At 44.3% G+C, this 12,430-nt stretch overlaps 1 protein-coding gene across 6 annotated transcripts in view; it reads left to right on the forward strand.

Annotated features, from left to right (window-relative positions):
• Positions 1 to 5,169, forward strand: part of ABCE1 (ATP binding cassette subfamily E member 1) — a 37,359-nt gene extending 32,190 nt beyond the window's left edge. For 5 of the 6 annotated variants that reach the window (XM_050946466.1, XM_050946463.1, XM_050946462.1 and 2 more), the window contains 2 exons: positions 4,231 to 4,342; positions 4,635 to 5,169. In XM_050946466.1, the coding sequence (XP_050802423.1) occupies positions 4,231 to 4,342; positions 4,635 to 4,682 (160 nt within the window). In that variant the 3' untranslated portion in view covers positions 4,683 to 5,169. Of the gene's footprint in view, positions 1 to 4,230; positions 4,343 to 4,634 lie in introns of those variants that run through there. The other variant, XM_050946467.1, reaches the window with a different exon arrangement.
• The last annotated feature ends 7,261 nt before the right edge of the window (positions 5,170 to 12,430 follow it).

Genomic DNA, 12,430 nt, shown 5'->3' on the forward strand with positions numbered 1-12,430 from the left:
GCTGCCCTCTTGGAGGAAGGGAAGAAGGTGGCCAGAACTTCCCTCCAGGCCTTGTTGGATGCAGCAGACTCAGCAGCCAGGACTCTGGCCTCGGGTGTTGCCATGAGGCACATCTCATGGCTCCAGGTTTCAAACCTCCCACTGGAGCCGCAGTATACCATTCAGGACTCGTTATTTGATGGTAAAGGCCTCTTCTCGGAAAAGACTGACCCCAGGCTGCAAAGCCTGAAGGACAACAGGATCATAATGCGCGATCTCGGCATGCATACACCGGTGACCCAACACAGGCCTTTCCGTCCCCAGCCTCACCGCCCATATGCTGTGCCTAGACAAAGACAGGACTTTGGCAGGCGGCGCGGCCGAGGTGGTTGCAGACGACCGTCAGGACCCCAAGGGGGCCAAAATCAAGGTCCCTCGAAACCACCACCGGGACCAAAGTCGAACTTTTGAAGGAACGCCCGAGGGCGGCGTACCAGTTACAGGCCAGGATCCCTCTCCTCCCTTCTCCAGCCGTCTCTCCTACTTCCTCCCGGCGTGGTCCCAGTTAACTTCAGATTGCTGGGTCCTACGCACAGTGGAGTATGCGTACCACCTCCAATTTATTTCAATCCCACCCTCCAACCCTGTCCCTCTTCAGGGACCCCTCTCATGAGCAATTCCCCTTACAAGAGGTACAGACACTCCTCGCCATAGGAGCTATAGAGGAGGTACCGATGGACGAAAGGGGCAAGAGGTTTTACTCCCGTTATTTTCTAATCCCCAAGTCGAAGGGAGGACTCAACAAGTTTATGGTAAAGTTGAAGTTCCGCATGGTATCCCTGGGGACCATTATCCTGTCCTTGGATCCTGGAGACTGGTATGCTGCCCTCGATATAAAGGACACGTACTTTCACATCACCATCTTTTCTCTGCACAGGAGGTACCTCTGCTTTGTAGCCAGCCGTCAGCCGTTCCAGTTTACGGTCCTGCTGTTTGGCCTTTCTACAGCCCTAAGGATATTTACAAAGTGTATGGCCGTAGTCGCCACCTACCTTCACCAACGTTGGTTACACGTTTTTCCGTATCTGGACGATTGGCTCATCTGAGGGGCCTCCAAGACACTCAGCATGTGGGCATTGTCAAGGACCTATTCACACGTTTAGGCCTGATGATCAATATAGAAAAATCCACTCTGGTTCCTACGCAGAGGTTAGACTTCATGGGAGCTATCCTGGACTCCAGTCTAGCCAGAGCCTGCTTACCACAGCCACGGTTTCAGGCGATGGCAACAATCATCCGAGGTCTACAGAATTTCCAGACGACCTCAGCTCGCGCTTGTCTGAGTCTCCTGGGTCACATGGCTGCCTGCATGTTTGTAACCAAACACGCCAGGCTCCGCCTCCGTCCTCTCCAAGTTTGGCTCAACTCGGTATACCACCCAGGCAGGGACCCAATAGACACTATAGTCACCATTCCTCCGAGCACCCTAGGCTCTCTAGAATGGTGGCTAACTCCCTCCCTGGTGTGTGCAGGGATGCCGTTCCATCCGCCGCAACCCTCAATGTCCCTGATGACAGACACATCATCTCTTGGCTGGGGTGCTTACCTCAGTCACCTTCGTACTCAAGGCCTTTGGTCTTCTCAGGAGCTGGCATTACACATAAATGTCCAAGAACTGAGAGCAGTCCGCCTGGCATGCCAGGCGTTCCAGCAACAGTTGCGAGGCCGTTGTCTCAGTGTTTACAACACAACGGCCATGTACTACATAAACAGGGAGGGACACGGCCCTCCCTCCTTTGTCAGGAGGCCATCCAGCTCTGGGACTTTTGCATAGCCCGCTCAATAGATCTGGTAGCATCCTTTCTCCCAGGCATTCGGAACACTCTGGCGGATCAACTCAGCAGGTCTTTTCTGTCTCACGAGTGGTTGATCCGCCCGGACGTTATGCATTCTGTTTTCTAGAAGTGGGGATTTACCCACATAGACCTGTTCGCTTCCCACAAGAACAGGAAATGCCAGATGTTCTGCTCCTTCCAAGGTCTCTTCCCGGGATCGATCTCAGACGCTTTCCTGATGCCGTGGAAGAGCCAGCTCCTTTATGCTTTCCCACCGTTCCCGCTGGTTCACAAGGTCCTGCTGAAACTCCGCAGGGACAGAGCGCACGTCATCATGATCGCTCCAGCGTGGCCCAGGCAGCACTGGTACACTACGTTGCTCAACCTGTCAATAGCCAACCCAATTACCCTGCCACTCCATCCAGACCTCATAACTCAGGACCACGGCAGGCTTCGCCACCTGGACCTGCAGGCTCTTCAACTCACGGCGTGGCTGCTGCATGGCTAAACCAGTCAGTGTTACATTGCTCTGAATCAGTACGACAAGTTCTCCTGGGTAGCAGGAAGCCTTCCACCCGGTCAGCGTACCTGGCCAAGTAGAAGCATTTCTCCTGCTGGTTCAAAACGCTTAATCTTACTCCCACTGAGGTCTTGATCCCCTCTATTTTGGACTACCTCTGGTCTCTCAAAAACAGCAGGGCCTAGCAGTATCATCACTGAGGGTACACTTGGCAGCCATCTCTACCTTCCACCCAGGCGAAGGTGGTCGTTCCGTGTTCTCACACCCTATGGTTTTGAGATTCCTCAAGGGCTTGGAGCGCATATACCCTCAAGTACGCCGCCCAGCCCCGACCTGGGACCTCAACCTGGTTTTAACCAGACTCATGTCTCCCCCATTCGAGCCATTAGCAACCTGCTTGCTACTATACCTGTCTTGGGAGACAGCTTTCCTCATAGCCATTACATCGGCCAGATGAGTCTCCAAGCTTAGGGCTCTTACGGTGGATCCGCCGTACACTGTGTTCCACAAGGACAAGGTGCAGTTGCGACCACACCTGGCATTCCTCCCTAAGGTGGTTTCGGCCTTTCATGTTAACCAGGACATCTTTCTCCCGGTCTTCTTCCCGAAGCCACACTCAACACGATGGGAGCAACAGTTGCACTCCCTGGCCATCCGTAGAGCACTCGCATTTTATATTGAGCGGACAAAACCGTTTCGTAAAACGCCCCAACTCTTTGTCGCGGTAGCAGACCGAATGAAAGGCCTACCTGTTTCCTCTGAGGATCTCATCTTGGGTGACAGCGTGCATCCACACTTTTTATGATTTCGCTCATATTTCCCCAAGCCAATCACCGCGCATTCTACCAGAGCTCTGGCTTCCTCAACCACCTTCCTGGCTCTTGTAGCATATCCAGGAGATGTGTCACGCGGCTACCTGGTCCTCGGTCCATACCTTTGCTTCGCATTGTGCTCTGGTTCAACAGGCAAGAGATGATGCAGCCTTTGGCTCAGCAGTTTTGCATTCTGCCACATCTCACTCAGACCCCACCGCCTAGGTAAGGCTTGGGAATCACCTGACTGGAATGGATATGAGCAAGCACTCGAAGAAGAAAAGACGGTTACTCATCTTTGTAACTGTTGTTCTTCTAGATGTGTTGCTCATATCCATTCCAAACCCGCCCTCCTTCCCCACTGTTGGAGTAGCCAGCAAGAAGGAACTGAGGGGTGGTCGGGTCAGCAGGGGTATATATCCCGCGCCATGGTGGCGCCACTCCAGGGGGCGCCCAGCCAACCCACCGAGTGTTGCTAGGGTAAAAATCTTCCGACAAACATGCACGCGTCGCGCACACACCTAACTGGAATGGATATGAGCAACACATCTCGAAGAACAACATTTACAAAGGTGAGTAACCGTCCTTTTTTAGTTAACTTGATGACAAAAGATGAGTGAGTGGTATGTTCCTATGTTCAAGTGTTTATAACGGAGCTGAAATTCCATGTATTGTTATGACTGTCTTACTTACAAAACAAGATAATTTGTCCATCCCTATGCCCCCCAGTTACTTCTTACATTATCAATGTGGACTGCGCTAGCAAGAATAATAGGAGGTGTGGACTGTTGACAATAACTGAAGTCTTTATCCTTGTATTAATTTCTTTAAGACTAAGAGGACAAATGCTACAGTATTCAGATTTAAGAACCTGAAGGGTGGGCCTGTAAAACTAGAGTTAGGAATCCAAGTGGAATTGAAGGTGCTTGGACCCTCTGTAAACCAGGCAGTTTATTTAGCTGCTTAACCTCTAAAGCTTGGTTGAAGCTTTAACTTGAACCCTGAGTATATGTAATCATGCGAGGTGTACTAACTCATATTTGTGCACCACTTAATCCCACACCTTTTTTTTTTTATTATATAGTCCTCAGACTCTTTTGGCTGGTATGAATAAATTTTTGTCTCAGCTTGAAATTACTTTCAGAAGAGACCCTAACAATTTCAGACCAAGAATAAACAAACTCAATTCAATCAAGGTAAGAAACTGCCTTTGAGCAGGTTAAACACAATTTTTATCTAATAAAGTAAGAGCCTGAAATATAAGTAACAAAATGAAAAATAATGTTGTACCTTCTTTGTGCTTTGCTGCATAGCGGGCAAAATGGAATTGAGATGCAAAGCCAAGGTTGCTGGTCTTAATTATTTTTACTCCCCAAATTGTAGTACTTGAATTTATACTTTATTTCAGCACATCAAATTTAGTTTGTCCATGAGTTTTCTAAATGGGGAAAGTATGCTGACTTGTGGGGTTTTTTTTTGTTTTTAAAGGATGTGGAACAAAAGAAGAGTGGAAACTACTTTTTCTTGGATGACTAGCAGGAATCTGAGAATCTCCATAATCAGTTTATAAAAATGGAAATGGAAATCTGAACACTTTGTTATATAAAAACGCTTAATCAGGTTTTAGAACACCTCTCATTCTGGAACTTAAAATGTTATTGCTATGTGTAACATCAGAAGCCAGTAGAAGTGTACATTTTAGTCTGAGCAACAGAAACTGCCACTCTCTGTATTTTGGTGATATGATCATATTTTCCATGTAACTTTCCAAAACGGATATCTCTGTTATATGAATAAACCTCCAGCTGTTTCAAAATTTAGGGTAGGTTTTCAGTCTAAATGTAACTTATTCACATACCAAATGCTGACCAGTGTTTTTCAATTTAAAAAATCTGAAAGCTGTTTTCTGTACAAGATGAAGGTTTCAAAGAATGTCAAGATATAGAAATTGCTCTGATTTTAAAAGCAGGTTTGACACACACTCTGGCTGAGGGGTTCATAAATAAATATCCATCTAAAAATATGGTTCTTGTCTTTGATCACCCTAGGGTACTGCTTGATCATTTTCTAAGTAATATACACATCCTTTGCTGTTTTATAGAAAAAATTACTTGTAAAAGTACATATGCAGTGAGTTTTCAAATACTTTCAGTGCTGTTATCTTTCAAGAGATCTTTATCTGAAATGTTTATTGATCAGTCTTAATGGAGTCATGAACAAGTCTTACTCCCCTCTAAACATCATCTGTAACTGATACACTACATGTTAAATACAGATAGAAGATACTGCATTAGGCTGATAGTCACTGCTTTGATTTCTGTCTCCAGCTGCTTGTGGTACAAGCAGGTGTTAAAGTACAAGAGGTAGGGTTATGTTGCTCAATAAGACTCCATCTACTTCACAAAAGGAAAGAGAACTGGTCCTCCTCACTGGCATCTTATCAAAGATGATAGGAGGAGCATAAACTTGTAAAGGATGTGGTGTGTTTTTTACTCTCACAGCAGCCATAAGAAAAACAGAAGAACCAAACTGCATTGGCCGAGGAAGCTTAAATCTCCCATGTTGGAAGGACTCTAATTTTTCAAACCTTCTAGCTGTCTGTATGGCTCTTTAACAGCATAACTTTTCGTTATGTAGCTTTTCTGAAGTAAGTTGTAGGTAAGTATATTTATTATAGAAAATGGTGGGATCTGTCCGGTTTAACTGTTAGCTTCTACTTTTTACAAGCTTTACCGGGTGGTAGGGGTGGGGTGTGTGTGTGTGTCTTTTTTGGTGGTTTGTTTTTAAAAGAATGCAGTATTGAAGGTGTGTCTTGTCTCATTCTGAAGCATTAAGGGCAAGATTCTTTTGGTTTGTGGAGGGTATTCCAGGTTCAGAGATTACTCTACTCTTATGCTGTTCCAAATTTATGTCCTACTCTGTCATAGGCCTGGGCTGCACATAACATTTAGATACAGCATTCCAGGCTGTGAAAAATCCACATCTTTGCCCACTGTAGCTATGCTGTCCTTACAGCCCTGCCACTCCTTCATGGTATAGATGCTGGTAGCTTGACATACTGCTTCTACAAACTGAGCTGCCATTGCTCAGGTACGTAGTGCTCCTACAGCAATAGAAAAAAATCCTTCTAGCACTATGGGCTTGTGCTGGCATAGCTATGCCACTATGGTCCCCATAGTAGCAGCAGGCAAGCATAACTCCCTTGAGAGGTTGTAGGGGAGAGAAAGTACTAACCTGTTCTTTAGTTTTGTGCAGCTTACAGCACCTGCTGTGTACTACCTTAGACAGTGCAAGGAGCCTGGGTAACAATATGGAAGTAGAAGACCTACTGGTGCTGGAAGTAAAACCAGTTGATATAGGCATAAGGGAAACATGGTGAAATAATAGTCACGACTGCAGTATCGAAGGGTAGGTGCTGTTAAGGAAAGACAAGTAAAGGTAGTGGAGTAAGATTAACAATAAAGTAGACTATATAACATACAGAAATTTAGAAGTTACTGAATATAGAAAGTGGAACGATTTGGGTCAATCTCTTGGGGGAAGGATGGTAACAGACGCTCCATGGTGCTAGCACTTGTTTTGCTATAGACCTCAGACTGCTATAGTCTGATTTGGATATGGATAAAGACCTCTAATATTTTTAATTAATAGTGCTGGGAATTGTGTGATTAGGGGAGACTATAATTTCCCTTATATTAAGATGGCAAATGCTACTAATGGTGATAAGGCCCAGATATTACTGGATATACAAAAGCTGACCTTTCTTCACCAAACAAAGGTGATTAGTATTAGTAAATAGCAAGAATTTCACAGAACTAGTTGTAAGAGACAACCTTGGTTTAAGTGATCATGAGATTATCCTTCCATTTAATTTAAACTGAATTAACAAATATAGGGCTGCAGTGAGGTGCCTTGATTTCAAAAGGGAAAATGTAATTTGTTTAAGGGAACTGGTTACGGAAGTGGACTGGACTGAAGAACAAGGATCTGAGTGGGGAAGAGTCTTGGAATTACTTTAAGTCAAAGTTCTGGAAATTAGCTGAAGCCTGCATCCCAAGCAAGGGGGGGAAATCATTGGAAAGCATTACAGACCAAAACTGGATGAACAAGCAGCTCAAACAGTTTGAGAGAGCCTACAGGGAATAGAAGACAGGATGGATCACCAAAGAAAGCTACCTCTTTGAGGTGAAAAAGTATAAGTGAGAACTGCCCAAAGCAAAGCTGGACCTTGCAAAGGAAATTAAAACCAGTAATAAAAGATTTAACTATATAAATAAGAAAACATGGAGTGAAGCAGTGAGGACAGGGTGGACATAAGATTAATATAGCATGACCTAATACCTAAGCCTATTTTGCCTCAGTTTTTAATAAGAGTAATTAGCCACTCTACCATTGTCTCCTGCTTTTGTGAATGAGGATTGGGAAGTAGACATTAAACCACATCTGAGGAAGCTTAACTTAAACAGCTTAATGGGACCAAATGGGGGTTCTAGGTAATTTTCAAGGATACTAAAGGAACTAGCACATAAAATTGCAAGCCCGATAGCAAAGATTTTTAATAAATCTGTACACTGTCATATCTTCTGACTGGAGAATTGCAAATATACCACCTCTATTTAAGGCAGATCCAGGAAACTACTGGCCTGTTAGTTTGATCTCAGTTGCATGTAAGGTCTTAAAACAAAATTTTGAAAGTAAATAAAGATAGAGGGTAAATAATAGTAACATGGTTTTACAAAGGTAGATCATTACCTGTTAGGTTCACTCCCTCTGGGGCATGCGGCATTGGCCACTGTTGGTAGACAGGATACTGGGCTAGACAGACCTTGGGTATGACCCAATACAGTCACTCTTATGTTCAAATGAAATCAATGGGCAGCAGCTTTAAAACAAAAGGAAGTTCTTCATAGTCAACCTGTGTAACTCCTTGCCTGAGGCAGTTGTGAAGGCTAGGACTATAACAGGGTTTAAAAAAGAACTAGATAAATTCATGGAGGTTAAGTCCATTAATGGCTATTTAGCCAGGATGTGTAAGGAATGGTGGCCCTAGCCTGTTTGTCAGAGGATGGAGATGGATGGCAGGAGAGAGATCACTTGATCATTACCTGTTAAGTTCACTCCCTCTGAGGCACCTGGCATTGGCCACTGTTGGTAGACAGGATACTGGGCTGGATGGATCTTTGGTCTGACCCAGTATGACCAGTCATATGTTCTTTACAAGTACAGAGAAAGGCTATGAGGATTAGAGGAATGGAACCACCTGCCTTTTGAGGAGACTTGAGGTGCTTGACTTGGTTAGTCTAACAACATGCAGGCTCAGACCAGAGAAGCTTGCTCTCTATAAATACATCAGAGGGATAAACACCAGTGAGGAAGAGGAGTTATTTAAGTTAAGGGCCACTGTAGGCACAAGAACAAATAGATATAAAATGGACCCCAATAGCCTTCCAAGGGATTGGGGTGGGGGGAATCTAACCAGTGTCAAGACTGTTCTTGAAAAATTCATGGATGGGAGGGCATGATGATATTGCCTACAACGGCATATGGCCCAGCTGCAACTGCTGTTAGGAAGGAATTTTTCCCAGACAGATTGGCAGAGAGCCTGACGGGTTTCATAATCCTTTGCAACTTGGATCCTGAGTCTCTTGTTCGTTTGAACTAGATAAAATGGTGGATTCTCTGTAACTTGAAATCTTTAAATCAAGAACAAAGACGTCAGCCAGGAGGTTATAGGCCTATTACAGGAGTGGGTGAATGAGGTTCTGGAGCCTGTGATGTACAGGAGTCAAACTACAGACAATCCTTCTGGCCTGAAAAGGACATTGCTTAATCCTAAACAAACCAACCTGCCTAGACCTATGAAAAGTGTACAATATTGAGAATCTGTAGAGAAAGGACTAGATCTAAATGGGGTGGGGGTAGAGGGAATGCTACCCCAACTGGCAGAGCAGGTTGCAGTCAGTCAACTCCTCAGTCTCAGGAAGACGCATGAGATAAGTACTTCAGCTAGAATATTCAGCCTCAGAGTGGAGCTGAGATTCCATATCTCTTAGAACAGGATTAGTGGTGTAAACTTCAGTACAGGGATGGATTGGGCCCACAAAGACCCTGATGCCTTATCATTTCCAGCATCTTAACAGGGTGACTAGACAGCAAATGTGAAAAATCAGGATGGGGTGGGGGGGTAATAGGAGCCTATATAAGAAAAAGGCCCAAAAATCAGGACTGTCCCTATAAAATCAGGATATCTGGTTACCTTACGGCCAGAGGCATAGCTGTCTGTTAGAGCTCCCTGCATTGCTGCAGGACAACCAATGTTAGCAACAGTAGAAATTCTTTATTTAAAAAAAAAAAGTCTGTGTAGACAAAGCTGTCAAGACAGTTGTGTAACATTAATGCATGCCTAGCAGCAGTTTCAGTGACTGGTACCATTAGAAATCACATTGGCCACCACTGGTTCAGAGAGTATTTTAGCAATAATTGTAGGTAGTTGTAGGCATTGTTAGCAACAATAATTAGGGACAATGAGACTAATCAGGCATGGCAGAAACAGCAGCAGATTGGCAGGAAAGTATTCAGGGATTTAGCAATATCCATTGTACCATAGCTGTTAAAGTTTAGTAAATAAAGATGAGCCCTCACAGTAACAGTTTATGCTGCAGTTTTTAAAGGAATCAGCATGCAGAGTTTATAGATAATGAAACAGTCAGTGATAAGAGAAGGAAAGGGAAGATGATGATGAAAGCAAATTGCAAACACCACCTAACAAAAATTAAGTTCTTTGCATAGACATGATCTCCTATTTCTTGGTCAACATAAATGCAATAATTTAATACTTGTACTTAAGGTTTCTTTAAGTTCCTGTTTCAGTTCCCTGTTACACTTACAAATGTTTCTCTTCTAGTGTCCATATGTCAAGATTCCAGTGACAGTGAAACCTTCCTTCAGGGGGAAAAAAATACTTTTGTAGTACTTTCATCTACAGATCTCAGATTTACAAAGGAGAGTCCCATTTCCATTTTATAGCATTAGAAATTGAGGCTAAATTACTCACTCACCCACCACTGTTCATAGCAGAGCACAGAATCACACCAGTCTAGCTCTTAAAGCAGATGCAGATGTGTGGCTCTAACTCCTACTTCCATGCCCTAATCATTAAATCAGACTGCCTCCCCATTCCAAAGAGTAAAATCTATAAAAGAAAAGAGCATTCAAGTTTCAGTGTATTACAAAAAAGAATTTGGACCATTAAGTATTGATAAACAATTAAAAAAATGAGCTGGGGGGCACCTATACATACACACTCCACAGTATAAACTGGCTTTTTAAACCAAGGTCCTTGACTGAGAAGGTACCAATATATTTCTAAAGTGAAAATTCAACTTGAAAATGTAAGTTAAAAATTAAACCAAACCGAGTTCTACCCTGGCTGCACTGCACTAACCCAGCCCCAGGAGTGACCCCTGGAGGGAAAGAGAAAGTCCCATCCCCATCAGGACTGGCAGCTGGAACCTCTTGCACAGTTTGAGCCCACAGCTGGGGCACCCCAGTCAGGGTACTCCTACCCTGTCCCTCCTCTGCTCCAGGCCCAGTGCTCAGGAGGCTAAAGGGCCTTGGGCTGGACTGGGGGCAGAAGGGAGAGAACCATGGCACCCCCTGACCATGAGGCCCTGGGTAGTCACTCACCCATAAGGCCAGCCCTGCCCCCCCCCCACCCCTCACAGTGACACTCACTTCTGTGGTGCTGCTGGTGGCAGCACTGGCTCCAGCAGCAGCGCAGAAGGGTGGCAATCCCACAATCCCCCTACAATAGCTTTGCAACCTCCCTGGCCCTCTTTTGGGTCAGGCTCTCCATGGTTATAACACTGTAAACATCTGAAATGGTGAGACTGTCTATTTTAAAAATCCTATGACCATGAAATTGACCATAATGGGCTGTGAATTTGGTAGGGCCCTAGACACAGCTGTGTCACCAAAACTTTCAAGTGCAGAACAAGCTTCAGAAGACTAGAGAACTACTGAAAAATTATATCACTGTTGAAAAGGACAGTTGAGCAACTGAGAGGAGGAGTTTTTACTGAGACTCTTTGGGTCTTGTTTTTGTCAATTCCTATTTTTTATTTCAATGATTAATAATTTAGATGAAATATTTTCCTTGCCACTTGTAGGTAACAGACCTCCATTGGGGTCTGCTCAGGACTACTTTTTAAGCCAGACCTGGACCCAAACCATACCCAAGCCCACTCAAGCTGATCCAACCCTTCTCCCAAAATGAATAAGTGGTATCGTTGCCTCTTGCCCTTGGGGATGGCGCACCAGCAGCAGTCTGCAGTTGCATACTGTGAAAGCTGCAAAGTGAAGAGGTGCTGTGACTCACCAGCACACTCACTTTGCAGTACACACAGAGGGCAGCAAGGTGGCAGGCAAGAGCAGGACATGCAGCTGCCACTATGCTGACCCTACGGGTAGGAGGCAACCCCACCTGAGCAGGCTGGATGATTTTCCAACCTAACCTGAACCTGGTACCTGTAATTGGGTCCCGTCAGGTTCTGGTTGGGACAGAGCTCTAGGCCTCCATTCAGCAGAGGTACTTAAGCATAGGCATTACTTTTATGTGCAGTCTTCTAGACTTCAATAGAACTCACATGCTTAAGAACACCTTGCTGAATCGCAGCCTTAGAGTTGACAATAAACAAGCTTTGAGACCTCCCTTCTCCCAAGTCTACCAGGAAAACCAAAGACAACCAGACTTGACATTCATTATTTCTAAAGCTGAAACACAAGCAAAAAAAAAAAAAAACCTTAACCTTTCAGCCTCCTTTACACATGATAACACAGAAAGACAGGGCACAAGCTTAACGTTTGAATCCTGCAAGTCACTTTTCAAAGGAAAAGTCCACTCCTACTAATGCTATCACACTCCATTTAATATCAGCCCTTGAGAAACTCTCTCTAGAAAGTGCACTTCTCCACATATTGAGAGAAATTTAAATCACATTACTCAAACCTTATAATATGTGCAAAGGCATATATGACTTCACAATGTTCCAATGCCCCTAGAATTCAGTGAGCATTGGATTGAGTTCAAAGAGCAATATTGTAAGGAGCAAGGGGGAGAAAGATACACGATATGAAAAGCAGCTTCCTTAACCTTATTAGCTAACCATCACCCCATTATTTTATGTAACCACTGAATATGAATAGGGAAGCAAAAACTTAGTTATTACATCCCTCCAGTGTTCATTTTTAATAGCACCCTTGCATGCTAAACCTAATTTCTAAAT

The sequence above is a fragment of the Gopherus flavomarginatus genome, chromosome 3 (genome assembly GCF_025201925.1).
Source record: "Gopherus flavomarginatus isolate rGopFla2 chromosome 3, rGopFla2.mat.asm, whole genome shotgun sequence".
Lineage (NCBI taxonomy): Eukaryota > Metazoa > Chordata > Testudines > Testudinidae > Gopherus > Gopherus flavomarginatus.